This window comes from Grampus griseus (genome assembly GCF_964374135.1).
Source record: "Grampus griseus genome assembly, chromosome: 3".
NCBI lineage: Eukaryota > Metazoa > Chordata > Mammalia > Artiodactyla > Delphinidae > Grampus > Grampus griseus.
Genome location: NC_139019.1, coordinates 63,020,991 through 63,038,321, shown reverse-complemented (window position 1 = coordinate 63,038,321; position 17,331 = coordinate 63,020,991). Strand labels below are relative to the sequence as shown.

The 17,331-nt window shown below is 49.6% G+C and overlaps 1 protein-coding gene across 1 annotated transcript in view; it reads right to left on the bottom strand.

Annotated features, from left to right (window-relative positions):
• Window positions 1-476: 476 nt before the first annotated feature.
• Window positions 477-17,331, bottom strand: part of THBS4 (thrombospondin 4) — a 50,017-nt gene continuing 33,162 nt past the window's right edge. Inside the window, exons 10-22 of the mRNA XM_082650980.1 lie at window positions 17,100-17,252; window positions 13,962-14,066; window positions 12,934-13,041; window positions 12,468-12,627; window positions 11,040-11,158; window positions 9,906-9,958; window positions 7,165-7,358; window positions 5,616-5,794; window positions 4,924-4,972; window positions 4,634-4,830; window positions 3,831-4,003; window positions 1,245-1,384; window positions 477-703 (exon numbers count right to left, since the gene is read on the bottom strand). Of these exons, the coding sequence (XP_082507106.1) occupies window positions 642-703; window positions 1,245-1,384; window positions 3,831-4,003; window positions 4,634-4,830; window positions 4,924-4,972; window positions 5,616-5,794; window positions 7,165-7,358; window positions 9,906-9,958; window positions 11,040-11,158; window positions 12,468-12,627; window positions 12,934-13,041; window positions 13,962-14,066; window positions 17,100-17,252 (1,692 nt within the window). The 3' untranslated portion in view covers window positions 477-641. The remainder of the gene's footprint in view (window positions 704-1,244; window positions 1,385-3,830; window positions 4,004-4,633; window positions 4,831-4,923; window positions 4,973-5,615; window positions 5,795-7,164; window positions 7,359-9,905; window positions 9,959-11,039; window positions 11,159-12,467; window positions 12,628-12,933; window positions 13,042-13,961; window positions 14,067-17,099; window positions 17,253-17,331) is intronic.

Below are 17,331 nucleotides of genomic sequence, written 5' to 3'. Positions count from 1 at the left end.
TCCAGCCAGCCAGAAATTTACTGGATATCTACTCCATGTCGGGCACTCAGATTATACAGATTGTTGTTAAGACATGGTCCTTTATTCTCAATTAGCTGATATTCCACTAGAGGGAGCCAAATATATAAATAAGCACAATAACTGTGTTGAAAGTGCTGGCATAGGAGTCTGGGCAGAAAGTGTGTGTGTGTGAGGTGGGGAGGGTAACAGAAGAAACTGGACAAATCTGCCCCAGGATGGGTCAGGAAAAGTCTTCATAGGAAAGGTGTCCCTGAGCAGTGTTTCTGAGGCTTCTTACCCAGAATAAGGAGGCTGCTGAGGTGAGCACGGAACTGTGAGGCTTCTGTGTGAAGCTAACTGGAGAGACGGAAGATGAGACCTCTGGCCTGAGCCTTTTGACTGTTGCACGTGGACACCACAGAGAACGGCACACACATCATCAAAGCCTGAGCCACGTGCAAGCGATGTCTGGGTAACACAGTTTTTAGAAATTCTCTTCTTTATTGCTACATTCATATAAAAAGTTTGGTATATTTGGGTGGGCAAAAGAAAGCCACAGTGTATATAAAGAAAGTTGTAGGAGGTTAAAAAAATATGTGGTTTCAGTGTTTGGAAAAGCAGTCACGGATTGTTTCTTTGGTTTAGTTATCCAGGCGATCGAAATTCTGGGTTTGAAATTCTTGGAAGTCCTCTGGGATGGTGTCTGCAAAGGAGAACAGGCACAGCGGGATTAGGAAGGCTCCCTCCAGCCCGCATCCTGGTGCATCTCACGCTGGGAGGCATCCTGTAGGGGTTGCTGTCAGCCCACCCAGCAGGCCCCCAAAGACACCACTTCATGCCACACCCCCGGCCGCCATTTTCTACCGCCGGCTGCTTTGCAAATTGTTGGCTTAAAGCCCAGGAGTGCTCATTCACAGGCCTAAAGAAAAAATGGATTTTGAGTTTATGATTCTGTGTGAGCTGTATAAAAATGAAGGCTGCCTGTCAATTAAACCTGCCTGAATCTCTCACTGAACCCACGTTCTAAGCCGAGCAGTTTAATTCTCTGGGGCTCAATTTCCTCATCTATCAAATAGGAGAAATGAGATCTGCCTTTTACTTGGATGACACAGGGATTCTCAGGTTTCGGGAATATGTGGCGTGAGCTTGTGGCTTCTGGAAGGGATGTGTGCTATACGATAGGGTGGCATTATTGGATTTTTTTTCTAGTAGTGATAGTATGCAGCGACAAGAATGTACGTTACCATTGCAGCGATACTTGAGGTTGGACCAAATGATGTTTTCCTGGGAGAAGCAGAACACGCCGAGCCGGCCTCCACGCATGGTGGTGTCTATGGTGACCCCCGAGTCAGCCACCAACTCGGAGCCTTCGTAAAACTGCACCCTGCGGACAACACAGCCAGAGCGGGTCTCCGTGAGTAGGTCTCCAACCAAGGTTGGGGGAAGCGCCTGTCGTAAGACCTAGGGGTCCCACTTCTTATCCACCTGCATCTTTGCTCTGTTTCATACTTCACTTTTCACAGACCTGGATCGTGCTCCCGCTGCTGTGTTCCCCTTTCCCTACGAGACTGGAACCTCCATGAGGTCAGGGACCACCCGTCCACATCTCCCCTCTTCCGTCTCTCCAAAGGCCTAGCATGATGCTGGGCACCGAGTTCAACTCGCTGGGTACTCGCTGATGAGTTAAAGAGAAATCACAATACGACTAAGGACCAAGAGGCTTTGTGACTTCACTGTCCAGTGAGTTACCTTGTCCAGACCTCATGCTTGAAAACCACTGCTTTTCTCTAGGTCGAACTGATAACATTTGGTGGAATCCCAGAGCAATGATTCTCCTCGGGAGGGACGGCACTCCCTAAGCAGGGTTTGAGACATTTGTGGGAGCATTTTGAGCTGTCACCGTGGCATTTAGTGACAGAGGCCAGTGGTGCTGGGTAGCTTACAAGGCCCTGGAGAGGAAAATCAAAACTTGTCCTGCATCCAGACACTTTTGGGGTGCTCCTCCAGACCCTTGGGTAGGTGAAGAGACTGTTTATCTGGGCTTAGAACCTAACTCTCTCTCACTTGTGAACATCAAGTAGTTTTTGCACTGGTATTAACTGATTTTCCAGGGTAAATCGAGAAACTGAGTACAGTCGACCCTGAAACAACATAGGCTTGAACTGCATGCGTCCACTTATATGTGGATTTTTTCCAAATACTACTTTACTATGTGATCTACAGGTGGTTGACTCTGCAGATACTGAGCTGCTGATACGGAAGGCCGACTATGGGACTGGAGCATCTGCAGATCTTTATCCCTGGCGGGGTCCTGGAACAGATCCCCTGCATTGCTCAAAGGTCAGCTGTACTTTGTTTTGTTTAACAATTAAGCTGTTTACTATTTACTTATTTTATTGGAGTATAGTTGACTTACAATGTTGTGTTACTTTCTGCTGTACAGCAAAGTGAATCAGTTATACATCTACATATATCCACTGTTTTAGATTCTATTCCCACATGGGCCATTACAGAATATTGAGTTCCCTGTGCTATACAGTAGGTCCTTATTAGTTATGCATTTTATATACAGTAGTGTGTATATGTCAATCCCAACCTCCTAATTTTTCCCTTCCCCGCCCCCCGTAACCATATTGTTTTCTACATCTGTGACTCTACTTCTGTTTTGTAAATCAGTTCATTTGTACCTTTTAGGTTCCACATGTAAGCGATGTCATACAATATTTGTCCTTCTCTGTAGCTGTTCACCATTTTAGAAAGTCACATTACCACTGTTGTGTCTACAACACACCAATCTGTGGTAGGACATCGCCTCTGCCGTGATTCTAGGCACAGGTGCCAGTGTCTGTCTCATTTTGTGTTGGGTGTGGTTGTGTCCAAGCATTTACACGATTTTGTTATAAATTATTTCTCTATTAGGGATCAGATTGACTCTCTAAAATAACATGTGCAGGTAGGTTATATTTTCTATGATTTCATTTTGGGACACAGAGGGGGCATCTCAAAATATGTCATAAAAAAGGGGCATTAAGCTTAATAGGGCTGAGAAGATGATCATCTTACTGTGAGACAGATTACATTTGATGTAATGGCTCAAAGAAGGACAAAATATGAACTAGCCCTCATGATTCGCTTTTTTCCCACTCAGCAGCTTCCTTGCCCCCGGTCAGCAGAAAGCAATCAGCACCCTTCCTAAAAGTGCTACATAAGCTGGCATGGGTGTTGATCTGTAAGTTTGAGGAATGAGAGAGAAAAGTACACCGACTGAATTTCAAAGATGTAGTGCTAAGGCATCCTAGCTTCTGAGAACAGTTGTTTTTTAAATAGTCCTACAGGGAAATAAGGCAGATTACATCGGCTCACATGAAGGTCAGTTCATGCCGAGGGTGGGATGTGCCGTCACTGTGTCAGGCACTGGGGGAGACCAAGATAAAATGAGACATGGGTGCTGCCCTCGTGGAGTTTATCAGACCGTGAGGGACTCACTGCAGCGTGAAATGTTTGTGGGTAAGTGATGATACAGGGCCCAGAGGGACCACGTGGGGATGCGGATGGGAGAGTCAGTGCACGTCTCACCTCACACGGGGAATCACCGTTCTGGTGCCCCGGTGCCAAGGCCTCCCCCACAGAAGGTCCTTCTACCCCCAGTTTGGCCCTACCATCCAGGCGGTCAGTCTGAGCCGGGTGTCGTCCTCCCACCTCTTTTCTGGGAGCCTGAGGTCCCAGCATGTCCTCGGGGACCCTCGGCTCAGGGAAGCAGAGGCTCTGCGATGCAGAAGGAGGATGCGCTTTCCTTCAAGTGCACGGGGAGGAGGGGGCGCTGCACCTACCTGATGTAGCCCACCTGGGGCCGGTGCTGCAGGAACCAGCGGTAGGACACCTTGTCCTTCCAGCCCACGTTCCTGGAGTCCTTCCACAGCAGCCTGACCTGGTCGCTGGTGTCCCCGGTGTGCCACAGGGAGTTGCGGAGATGCTCCCCTGGACCCGTCTTAGACTTAACGGCCTGGACAACGACACGAGTGAGGTCTTAGAACAGAACGCACAGACCACCCTTCCTGCACCCTCCATCCCTGGGGTGGTGACGGGGTGGGAATTCACGGTTACAATCTGGTGGCTTTGGATCTGGACACAAAGCATCAACACTTAAGTGCCATTTCTACTGCGATGCTCCCCCCAGCCTTTCAGTAATCCGCACTGGCCAGTATTCCACTAACCCAGCCCATATTTTTCCTGCTGAAAATCCATTGCTCCCCACATTTGGCCAATGAGGGCTCTGAAGTGTGCCTTTCTTCCCAGCAGGAGTGACAGAGGTAGCCTCCCAGCCCTCCTGTACAAAGCTGGCCCCATCGAGGAAACACAATACCAGTTTCCAGAAGAGTGTGCCTGAAGCTGCACCCCAAATCCTCCCCCCCTCTTAGGCCCCTACTGGGGCTGACATTCTCACCATCAGTCACCCAGAGGGAAGCACGTAGCTTGTACGCAGGAGTGAAGGCAAGGCCCTGGATGGGCTCCAGTGTTCCCTAACTTGAATGCTGGCACGAATGCATCAATTCCTTAGATGGATAAATGCCATATGGGAGAACACAGAATTTAAAAGGTGGGTGAAGGGCCCAGAGGAAAGGGAGATGAGTACCTTGAGCTGAATGCCAGGTTCTGCAACAGCTCGGAACGGGGTGGCCTGCCAGTACGTCTGCTCCGTCTGCTTCCACATGACCACATAGAAGCTGGAACTGTCTTGGTAACCAAAGATAAAGCCAGCATAGTCATCGTCCGTCTGGGTGTTGACGTGGAAGGTCCCTTCGAAGTCCACTCCATTAAAAGCCGTGTACCCTGTAACGATCAAAATAGATGAGAAAAACAGACAAGCCACACCAGCTCGAAAGAGTGAATTCTGTACCAGTGGTGATGAGGCCCTGGACGTACCCACTGCCAGGCCTGGATCGCTGTTCATGGTCTGCACGATCTCCATGCCCTGCAGAGAGAGTTGAAGGGGTTAAGATTAACCTTGGAGGGGGTAGAATAATCTCAGAGAAGCCCAGAACCTCAGACCTCCATGTAAAGATTTCATTATCTGAGGAACTGCTCTACCTTGTTATGTGCTCAAAGAAAGCGTACCCTTAGAAAAAAACAAAAACCCTCAAAGCTAAGTAGAAATAGTTTTGCTAAAACTGTCACTTAAGCTGAGTCAATAAACCCTTAATTAGAGAACATATGCTTCTAATGAATGTGACCTCCTGGGTGACACTGGAAAACCGACGAAGCCACTCTGTGCCTGTCTTCTTTAGGTCCACAGGGAGGAGGACACACCGGAGCATCTACTGCAGAGATTAGAAGCATGGCTCTAGGGTCAGACTGCCTAGGTCCCAAATCCAGCAATCTTAGCTGCTTAACTGCAGTGCTACCATGAGTAATCATTCAAGCTTTGTAACACTTGAGCTCATCATCTGTAAAACGAGGCTAATGAAAGAGCTCTGTCACAGGGCTGTTGAGAGGAACAAACACGACGTGGAACAGTACCTGGCTGGAGGTCGGCACCCTCAAAATTTACCCACTACTCTCAGAAGGGCCTGTGTTGAGAGGCAACGCTGAGCCGGTGCCGACCGCATGACACTCACCTTGTTCAGGACCACCCAATTGGGATCGATCTGGGCGTCCCCTTCAGGGTCCAGGACCACCGTCTGATAGGCCCTGAAGTCGGTCAGGGTGACCTCTGCGTTCTCCGGGCACACGTCGATCCGATCGATGACCTGGTCGTGGTCGAAGTCTGTCTCGCAGATGTCCCCCACGCCGTCGCCTGTGGGGGTGGAGGAGGAGGGGATCAGTTCAGTAATGCCTACTACCCACAAGCCTCCGTGACAGAGGGGGCTGGGCAAGGAGCAGAGAGAGCCCAAGACCCAGGTCCACGTGGAGCGGGGAGTCCTGGAATCAGGCGTGTCTGAGCCGGCCCCACGGTCCTCGTGGTGGGTTGGTGAACCCCACTGCAGGTGAGTGAACCCCACTGCAGGTGAGTGAACCCCACTGCAGGTGATCAAAAGGACTTCCTAGGGACAGAGTGGAGGGCAACTGTCCAAAGATGACCTGACAAGGGACTTCCCTGGTGGTCCCGTGGTTAAGACTACATCTTCCAATGCAGGGCGTGTGGGTTCGATCCCTGGTTGGGGAGCTAGGATCCCACATGCCTCGCAGGCAAAAAACCAAAACGAAAAACAGAAGCAGTATTGTAACAAATTCAATAAAGACTTTAAAAATGGTCCACATCAAAAAAAAAAAATCTTAATACAAAAGTACACTTCAAAGTTGACCTGACAGGAAACCCTGGCTGTCCTCTAGGACAGGGGTTTCACCAACTGGTGGCTTTTTTTTTTTTTGCGGTACGCGGGCCTCCCACTATTGTGGCCTCTCCCGTTGCGGAGCACAGGCTCCGATGCACAGGCCCAGCGGCCATGGCTCACGGGCCCAGCCGCTCCGCAGCATGTGGGATCTTCCGGGACCCGGGCACGAACCCGCGTCCCCTGCATCGGCAGGCGGACACTCAACCACTGCGCCACCAGGGAAGCCCCAACTGGTGGATCTTAAGCCTGACCTTACGTAAGCAAACGTCTACAGTACTTTCTGGACTATGACGCATAAAAAGCAGGGAAATTATGGTCACCAAAATCTAAGAAGAATTTACAGTGATCCTTAGGCTGAATATAGCCCAGTGCCTTTTGTCCAGCTGACAGATGGTATTAAAATTTGAATTTGCATACTGGGATGGGCATGCCCTCACCAACGCACCACCACGTGTCCTCACCACTCTGCTGTCTCATTTCTGGCTCTGTGCATACCTTTCCTTAACAGCTTGGCCCCTGCAGGCATCAGGCATCACGCAGCACTGCGGTGCCCTCCCCTCCATCCCGCTCCTGCCCTGTCACTCTGGTGAAAGGCACGAGCAAGATGGTGGAGCAGTTCTCCAAGCCCCGAGCAGCACGTGGCTGCTTCCCTGCCCTGTGTGGTCTCATGCTAGGGCTGTGCAGAAGCAGCTCTTCTCTGACAGTTGGAGACTGGTGTCTAGCAGATGTCTACTGTCCACACAAGCTGTGGCTGCTCAGAGAAGCTGGGGCCCTGGCAGAGGGGGGCCACCATGGGCCTGGCTGAAGGGAGCCTGGGGCTGAGCCCACTTACTGTTGCTGTCCTCCTGGGCAGGGTTGGGGACCAGCCGGCAGTTGTCTGGTCCAGGGGGCACCATGTCTGGGATGCCGTCATTGTCATCATCATCATCACACTCGTCACCAATTCCATCCTTATCAGTGTCCAGCTGGGCACTGTTTATGACAGTGGGGCAGTTGTCTGTACTGTCCTGGTGCCCGTCTCCATCACTGTGGGAGAAAGGAGAGGGGGTTTGCGTCCCAGTTCAGCAGAGAACACGAAGAGTCCAGTTCTCAGGAGGGAGAGTTTGGGTTTGGGGTCTTAACCAGGCTTGGTCTTTTATCACCCCCACAGGTCCTTAGATGAGGCTGCCTTATGGGCCTCAGAGACCATTTCCCACTTCTCCAACCTGTTGAAACAAGTAGATCATTTTCTATTCAAAATAAGGGCCTATTTCTGTGATTTGGTGACCAGATGCTCCTTTCAGTCCCCGGGCACGACTGTGACCCCCGAGAGAGAAAGTGGGAGGGGAACAAAGTGAGGGGCAGTGGACTCACTGCCTGCCGCGAGTCCTGGCTCAGCTGCGTACCAGCATGGGTCCCCGGACGTGACCCTTACCCCTCTACGGCTCAGCATCCTCCCCTGTACCATGGGAATAATAACAGCCTACCTCACAGGGTTGTTGGGAAGATTGAATGATTAAGTGATTAGAATTTTGCATGTTACGTTTTAATATAAGAAAAACACTTCTAAGTGCCTGGCTCTTGGGAAGCCCTAAGGTGTTTCCTTTTCTATGACTCTTCACCATGCCCGGCCAGTAAGCCTGAGAAGCGTCAGACGGGAATGCACAGGGAGAAGGGCAGGAAGGGCAGGAACAGCAGGGCCGCCCTTCCCAAGAACTGAGCACGTAGGCCGGGCTCGGCCCTGGGCTAACGCGCTTCTCAGAACCCTCGTTCTCTGCCCACCTGACATTCCTTCTTTCCAGGCCTAACGGCCACCTGAGGATGAGTCTGCCCTGTCCCCAGGCTTCCCTGAGTTGATGGAGGCCTCCCACGGCTACCCTGGATTAGAGCAGATACTCCTTTCACGGGCGCCACCCACAGCTCGTCCTGGACCAGCAACTGCCCCACGCTGTCCACAGTGGGACAAGGAAGGGAAGCCAGGGGCCAGTCCATGCCCTTCAGGCCAATGCTTCCCAGATGGGTCCCAGAGAAAGTGAGGTCAACCCCGACAGGCAGAAGGTGACACAACTCCAACAGTGGAATTCCTGGGCATGTGGCAGGGCTGCTTTCCAAATCATAAGATTGAGCTATTTCCATTAGCAGCCATTCTATATAGCCCAGAACATTTTTATGCAAAACCAAGCAGTTTCTGTCCTCAAGTTTGTGGGAATTAAAATGTAGTGGAATGAGTTATTTTAGGCAGAAAATCTAGAGGCTGGTGGGACAGGATATTTTAGAAATCACTTAGATGGCACTGAGAGCACAGGATGACCTACAACAGGGAACATTCTTGATGTACATTATCGAGGGAAGTTGTCAGGGTACCAGCCGCATCTTAACCTCAAAAACGGAGACATCCTATGTCAAACTGTCTCCGACTTGCCTCTCCTTTCCTCATGCTGTGATAACACTAGTACCTCAGTTACCATTTTCTGCAGGTTATCTGAGGGCCAGCACTGTAGGTAGGAGCTTTACCTACATTATCTTTCTTTTTTACCATCACTTGGCATTTAATTCTCTCTACTTTGCAGATGAAGAAATTGAGACTCAGAGACTGAGAAGTCTGTTGACGTTCACTTAGCTGGCATGTACTGTGCTTCAAGGACACGGAGCACAAGGACTTGATAGGAGCTGTCCTTCAGCAAGGTTGGGCTTGGGAGCTGCTGCCTGTAGGGAAGCCTCTGAGAAGAGGTTGAGAAGGGCAGCTATGTTTCTTCCTGCTTTGCCTTTTAGACTCCTTTCCCTCTCTCACCCCTGTCCTGCTGCCCCTATGATTCCCTACAGAGATGAAAGGGTTTAGAGTCTTGGACGGCAGGTACCTCTAGGGCAGAGCTGGCCATGCCTACATTTTTGATGTTCCTATAGCATCTGATCCAGCCCCGTGTCTTAACGTAGGACTCCATCCATGTGGGGCTAGAAGGGCTGACAACATTCATTTGCATAGAACAACTCCACCCAAATAAAGAAGACTGAAAGAAAAAATTCCAAGGACAATGAAATAACAGTGATTCCCTCAGCACACTGACAGCTCTCTGTTTTGGGATGATGATGAAGCTTTCCTGAGCTGAAAGAATATAACAGCAAAAGAGCTAACATCGATGCAACAGAAACTGTAATATGTCCTTTCCATAAATTAACTCAACTTTCACAAGAGTCCTAAGAGCTACATTCCATTTCCATCCCCATTTTACAGATGAGAAAATGGAGGCACAGAGAGATGAGGTAACTTGCCTAAGGTAAGCTGCTGTGCAAGTGGAGGAGCTGGGATTTATATCTAGCTGTGTCGCTCCAGAGCCCATCTTTAAAGCATGATGCTACACCGCCTCTCCTGTGATAGAGTCTCAGTTGCTTGAGTGCCTAGTGGCCCCTCCTGGTACCGTCAAGTCCCCCATTCATGGAGGTGCAGTGACCCTGACCAAAGACAGGGCTATGGTCCCTCCAGCAACTCAATCTGCCCAGAGAGATCCCAAAGCATGGCAGCAACGGAGAGCTCTGAAAGAGAAAACTTCCTCTGGAATTTTCATCAGCCCTATGCAGCTGGGAAACATGCCATACCTGTCCTGATTGGTGTCACAGGAGTCCCCAACCAGATCGTTATCCACATCAGACTGCAAAGAGAACAAAACGTGTCATTTACCCCTGGGCCTGCACAGAATGTTCCAGAGAAGGCAGACCCAGCGCATCATCACTGGATCTCAGGAATTATTCCTCTGGAATTGGGGTGGTGCAAACTGCAAAAGGACAACACCATATTGGTGTAGGCACAATGCTGAAGTTTCAAAAAAGCCTTCCAAAATATCAAGCTCCAAGGATGGGCTGCCTACACACCAGATGAGCTGATTGGAGAAGGGCGCTGGGGCAGCGTGGTGGCAGGTGGAGACGTGGCACTCTGGCACGGGTCGGAAGGGAGCCAGCCACAGGCACGGGGACAAGGCAAACAGATTTTGCTTTGCTTCTGCATTTTGGAATTGAGCCAGGATGGGAGTGAGTCAGAGGGCAATAATGACGCCCCTCTCTCAGGGCTTTAAAAATAAGTGACACGTCATATCCAATTATCCAGACAGGAAGGAGGAGAGAGAAGGCAAACAGCACATCGCTGACTGATCCCAATCTGAAATGTCCATACATAGGCTGTTGTTGGGATTTGGGGATGAAAGGGACATGAGGCTCCCCATGGTTAATTTCCACATTGCATTTTCCTTTCAGCCAAAAAAAAAAACAACTTGTTTTGGGCATCATTAAACTATTACTGGGACTTCCCCGGTGGTCCAGCAGTTAAGACTGTGTGCTCCCAATGCAGGGAGCCCGGGTTCGATCCCTGGTCAGGGAACTAGATCCTGCATGCCGCAACTAAAGATCCCGCACACAGCAACGAAGAGCCCACGTGCTGCAACTAAGACCCGGCGCAGCCAGATAAATTTTAAGAAACCCCAAAAACTCCTATTCCTAACCCCACAGGGACTTCACAGCCTGTGAGATTAGTCCCGAAGGCCTCAGATCTCCTGTAATGTTCTTCCCATCACCTCCAGGCTTAAGTATACAATTTCACCACCTCTGCTGTTAGGTATAAGGCAACAGCAAAGAACTGGGCTGGCGGGCTCGGCTGGGTTCTTCCAGACACGTGTCTTACGTGAGTCTCTGCATTGGGCAGTTCAGCCTAGAGTTTGGATGCCCCTGGATCCTACTAACCTGGTTAGGGTTGCTGACATCAGGACAGCTGTCACAGGCATCCCCCACGCCATCACCATCTTTGTCCTGTTGATCACGGTTGGGAACTTTCTGGCAGTTGTCCAGGATGTTTTTTATTCCTATGAGAAAGGAATGCTTCCCTGAGTCAGGTGAACATCACAGAAAGGTCTGGAGCACAGACTTCCAGGTGCTGTAGAGATCAGGTCAGCACATGGCACACAGTAGGTAATGTCTGCCTGGGCCATCCTCAGAGAACCATACCTATTCCAGCAGTTACCTGGAGGTAATGTCAAAGGATGGATTCTGGGAGACTTAAAAGAAGAACGACCTGAGGCATTTATCCACTGAGTTAGAATTTGTTGAAGATATCAAGGGCTATCACTGCAACCAGATGAGGGGGTCATGAGGGCTAGGTGGGCCGACCCTGGAGAGGGAGGACCTCACGGGTGTGTGAGCTATGACAAGGGCCCCGGGGCTCAGGCAGTGGTGTGCTGGAGTCAGGCCAGTCGTACCCATTCTCCCCAGCTTCCCGTTCAATCATGTCATCTCCTCTTAGTACCTTGGAACCAGTGATGGTGGGAGTGGTATCTACATAATGGAAACCGGCAAATGCTACAACTCGGTGCGTTTTTTGTTTGTTTCGCTGAGCGGGTTTACCATCAGTCAGGCTTATAGAAGGTGGGATCGTGCTTTAGAGACATGGGAATAGTCTGGAGTGCCGGGTGTGTGTTGGTTAGTGGTGGGTGTAGTGTATTTCTAAAAGGAAATTCCTTCAAGGTCCTGTGTTGTGATGTGTTTTTCAGAAACTATCGGATCCAGCCTATACTTTGATGATAGTCACCTATATGTTCCGGAAGCTATACAGGAACAAACGTCCTCCCTCACGGCCTGTGAGGCTCCAGAGTTGTGCTCCAGAGGTGCTATGCACACAGACCACAATACGAGGCCCCTTCAGTGGCCCCTGGAGCTGGGTGATGTAGCCGCCCTGCCTGACAGCTCTTCCCAGGCTCCTGGGAAATGCCCGAGTCTCTGCAGGAGGAGCCTGACCCAGAGCTGCAGCCCATGACCCTGCTCAGCCCTTCTACCTCAATCCTCCACTTCCAGGACCCTTATGCATGAGAAGGATGGTGGGGAGGGAGGAAAGCTGCAGTCTGGGAAGACAGATGCCCTACAGAGTCACATCCCTGACAAGACACTGCTCGAAGGGATTCCTGCAAAGTTTCTGGCAATGATATAGAGTTCCCAGAACACCAGGGTTCTTCTTCCACAGAAACAAGTGGGCCTTGGGGCCACCAGGCACAGGCCATGTGGAACCCCCTGGAGCGGAAAGGCCCTCAGAGTCAGTCATTCTATTCCTGCTCCTAAGAGAGAACAAGGGGAAAAAGGACAAATGAGTCCCAAGTAAAAGACTAAGCAAGACACACCCACCATCTCCATCCATGTCGTCATCGCAGGCATCTCCTTTTCCATCCCCGTCCGTGTCCTTCTGGTCATTATTTAGGACATTCCGGCAGTTATCACAGGCATCCCCAAACATATCTTTGTCACTGTTCCTCTGGTCCACATTGTGAGTCAGGACACAGTTGTCCTAAAGGATCAAAAGACCGACATTAACTCTGACTTTTACTGAATCCCCACTGTGTGCCTGGTCCTGCGGTGGATGCCAGCCAACCTTCCCCTGACTGGCATGAGATGTCGCAACTCAGGAGGCCCAAGTTCATCAGTTTTATAAACATTTCATAATCTTAGAATAAAAAACTGCAGTGCCATGGGAACGCAGGCATGGGAACAGACAATCGGGATGATTAATATAAATAGTTGACTTCACGGCCTTTCTTCCACCATCCCTGGTAAGTGGCAATTCATAGGCCCTCCCAGCAAAGCAGGTACTTACCTGCTCATTCAGGATCCCATCTCCATCAGCATCCTCGTCACAAGCATCTCCAAGGCCATCTCCGTCTGCATCCTCTTGGCCGGAATTTGGCACATACTTGCAGTTGTCCTAAGTTGGAGAAACACAGCTCAGAGACATATCTACATTTGTATTTTTTCAGCTTTATTGAGGTATAACTGACAAATAAAATTGCAAGACATTTAAAGTGTATAATGTGACGATTTGATATATGTTGATATTGTGAAGGGATTCCCCCATTGAGTTAATTAACATATGCATCACCTCACATGTTTATCTCCCCATTTTGTTTTGCTGAGAACATTTAAGTTCTACACTCTTAGCAAATTTCAACTATACAGTACAGTGTTTTCAACTATAGTCACCATGTTATACATTAGATCCTCAGATCTTATTCACCTCATGGCAGAAAGTTTGCACCCTTTCATCAACTTCTCCCCATTTCCCCCATCCCCATCTCCATCTGTCTTAAGTCAAAAACTATTTCTGCCTGTACCTGTCTGGCTTTTTTTTAAAAAATAAATTTATTTGTTTTTGGCTGCGTTGGGTCTTCATTGCTGCGTGCTTTCTCTAGTTGTGGTGAGCGGGGGCTACTCTTTGTTGCGGAGTAGGGCTCTAGGCACACGGGCTCAAGGGCTTCAGTAGTTGTGGCACGTGGGCTCAGCAGTTGTGGCTCACGGGCTCTAGAGTGCAGGCTCAGTAGTTGTGGTGCACGGGCTTAGTTGCTCCACGGCATGCGGGATCTTCCCAGACTAGGGCTCGAACCTGTGTCTCCGCCTGCATTGGCAGGCGGATTCTTAACCACTGTGCCACCAGGGAAGTCCCTACCTGTCTGGCTTTATTGTTGATGGCTGTTTTGCTACATTTGAGATGCAGCTACTTCAAAAATACAGTTTTAAATGGAAGCCACAGAACCTCTGCCCCATATAAGATGTGGCTTTGGAAAGCCACAGAGTGAGTGCGCGTGCACGTGCGTGTGCGTGTTTTTTTCTCCTGCTCGACCCCCTTACCTTTTTGCAGTTGCTGGCAGAGCACAGCAATTCTTCGTCAGGGTAGCTGTCAATGTCCACGTCCTTTCCGCAGATGTAGCCGTCACCAGCCCAGCCAACCCCACACTGTGAAGGAAAAACCCGTCAGGAGTCCAGGAGCTGAGCCTGGTGGGAGGCCAGGGTCCGACAGGGGCCTCTGCTCCTGTGTGTGCATCCCCAGAGGGAGGGCCAGAAAGCTTTGTTCGCAGGATTTTAAAACTATTAAACTGTGTTTTGAATAGTCTAATGCTTCAAAATTCAAAAAGTACAAAGGGAGAGTGAAAACTCCTTCCTGCTCTTGCACCTTGGCTCAGGAATCAAGGCAATCTGTTCTCATGAATACTTTCAGAGACATGCTGGGCAGAGATCAGCAAACACACATACGTCCTTTTTCTCTTTTTGTCGTTCAGCACAATTGGTAGCACACATATAAACACTGCTCTGTACCTTGAATTTTTAAAAAATTAACATTATATCTTAGAGCTCTTTTCATATTACCACACGTAGATTAGTGTCTTCCTTTCTAATGGGCACAGAGATAACATACATAAAGTGGAATGCATGCACCTCAATGAATTCAACCAGTCCCCTACTGGTCGGTGTCAAGTCGTTAAAACCTTTTTCTGTCGCAAACAATGCTGCCACAAAGAATTTGAGGACGTTTATCATTCTGCACATGTACTGGCTTCTTAGCATGAAATTCTTGGTTCAAAGGGTATTTGTACTTTTGAATTATCGTCAAAATGTTCTCCATGTGACTATCCAGTTTCTTCTCCCAATGTGAATGAATGCACACAGGGTGGAGCGGCCGCTGTGGCACCTTCCTTAGCATTCTGGAGCCACAGTCGTGTCTCTGAACCTAATGGTCTTCTAGATCAATTTCTACCACAGCAGGAACCTTCCAAAGTGCTTTACCTCCACTCATATCTTTTAACAGGTGAAGATTCCCACAGGGGTAGTGCTGGGTCTGCATGTTCTCTACGTTTCTGGAAAAGTCTACCCAAGTTCCGTGCCACCACCAGCTGCTGAGAGCAAGCCTTCATTGTCAGCAGAAGAGGCATTAAAATAACAGTTATTCTATACCGGACTCTATAAGCATTATCTCCAGTCCTTACAATGATGCTGCAAGGTCATCACTATCCCATTTTACAAAAGAGTCGACTCAGCTCAGAGTGGCTAAGTCCCTTGCCCAAGGTCTCAGAGCTGGGACTTGAACTCAAGACTGTCCCAGTTCAATGTTTTCTGCCACATGTATTTGGTTAACATGCACTTTGAGTTCTCCCTCTGATATTCCATATAGTTGGCCTGGCTAAAGGATGAATGATAAACCCAAGAGAAAGGAAATCCTTCTATAAGAGGTGTCCTGGGTATGAGGTGGTACCTGGGAGCTCAGCTCAGGAGCAGGATAGGTGCCCGAGGAGGGGCAGGCAGAACCGCAGAAGGAACAGGAGACAAGGGGGCCTGGAAAATGACAGGGAACCAGCAAGGCAGGGGCAGGTAAGAGCCGGGGGAACAGGGCCAAGGAAAAAGAAACTTTACATGAGTAAATGTTAAATTTCCTGCCCTCATTAATCAAAATAACGTGATTTAAGACCAGCGACTCCCTAAGCTGCAGCCTGGCTGTTCTTAATCGTGTGCACCCCGCTTCTGCAACCAGAGATGTGGAAGGCAGAATCCAAAGACACCCCTCCCAGTAACTACCCCTATTTCTGTTCAATTGCTTCAGCAGGGCCTTCAGAGGGCCTGGAGAGCTCAGCCGTGGGGTATGGTCCTTGACTCATTTTAATGAAGAAAAGATTTCCTCTAGGAACAAGGTTGTTTTTAATGAGCCATTTTCTGGCAGATTAAATTATTTTAGTAGTCACACCAAGTGTATTAATCCTTTACCATCTGTCATTGTGCCTCACCACAAATTCAAAAACACATTAAGGGAAAAAAAACAAAACACATGAAGAGCCTCATCACCCACCATCCCAGGGGAATCGTTAATTTGTTCACAGAAAATGAGGATTTAAACATAGATACACGCTTGCCTCTCAATGGGAATAAACATGCCCCATCAACAGGAATTAGAGGAACCCCTTGAACCCAGCCCATTCCTTCATCAGTATCTTGTTACAAATTATCTGTGTTGATGGAGAGAGCTGGTGCCATTACAGTTATTTCTCTAACTTAGTTTTGATTCTTCTCATTTTTCCTATTTGAAAGTGATATGCCCATTGTAGAAAATTCTGAGAACATGAAGGTAAGGGAGTCTGAGTTTGAGGTATAAAGAAGAGAGAAAAAGTCTCCCAGGGTCCATCCTGCCGCTCAGGGTGATCGCCATGAACCTATGAGCCCCCAACTCTAAAGGGCCTGGCTCCCTGGGGAGGTGAGTGGCTGAAGACGGCTGATTGAGCAGCACCTAGAATCCCCCAGGACTCCAGGGCAGGATGGATGGCAGGCATGAACCTCATTCCTCGCCAAGGGCCCACTACACACCTGCCTGGTGGGAGACCCTTGCAAGGCTGCAACTGCCCTGCCCTCTACCCACCTCCTCCTCCCCAGGCTGGCTCCCGGGTGGGGAACCGCATGGGAAGGAGAGTGAGCACCCACTGAGCTACTCCTGAACCCGGCCGAGGTGGACACAGAGAACAGAGGGTGCTGCGGAAGATGGGAGGTTTCCTCCCAGGGTTTATAAGAGCAGCCCACCACCCCTCCACTGTGGCTCACCTCCTGGAGTATGAGGCCAGATTTTGAAACTGGATGCCCTCAGGGTGAGGACAGTAAGGAAGGGCAGCAGTCGGAAGGGAGGGAAGGAGGCTCCTTCCGCTCCGGCTGCTCACTTCTTGGGCCTTCCAGAGGGGGTGGCTGGGAGCTGGGGCTCCACCACCGAGGTGCCCAAGGGGATGGTGCCGACCCACGGCCAAGAGGGAGAGAAAGAGGGTGGCTGATGGTCAGGTGGACTTCAGATTGCTCCCCACAAACTCAGCTGACTCTGTTATTACTACATCCTTTGTTTCCTTTGATGGAATTGTTTTCATTCTTGAGTACTTTTACCCTGAAGCAAGTAGAAACTGGAGAGGCATGGTGTTTCAAATGGAAGGGGGAAAATGATAAAGCAAGTAGCAAACAACTTACCACGCATGTCACATCCCCCTGCCTCTCTTCAATGCACTGTGCGTTCACGCTGCAAGGGTTCAGTTCTGGATTCCTGCAGTTTCTTTCCATTTTGCATCCCCTCGTCTGATCACCAATGTACCCTGGTTTACAAGGCCCACAGCGATAAGATCCCTGTAAGGAGCAGAGCAAGACGGTGAGCCAGGGCCTCAGACCTGTGAGCAAAGGTACGGCGCTTGTGTCTATTTTTACA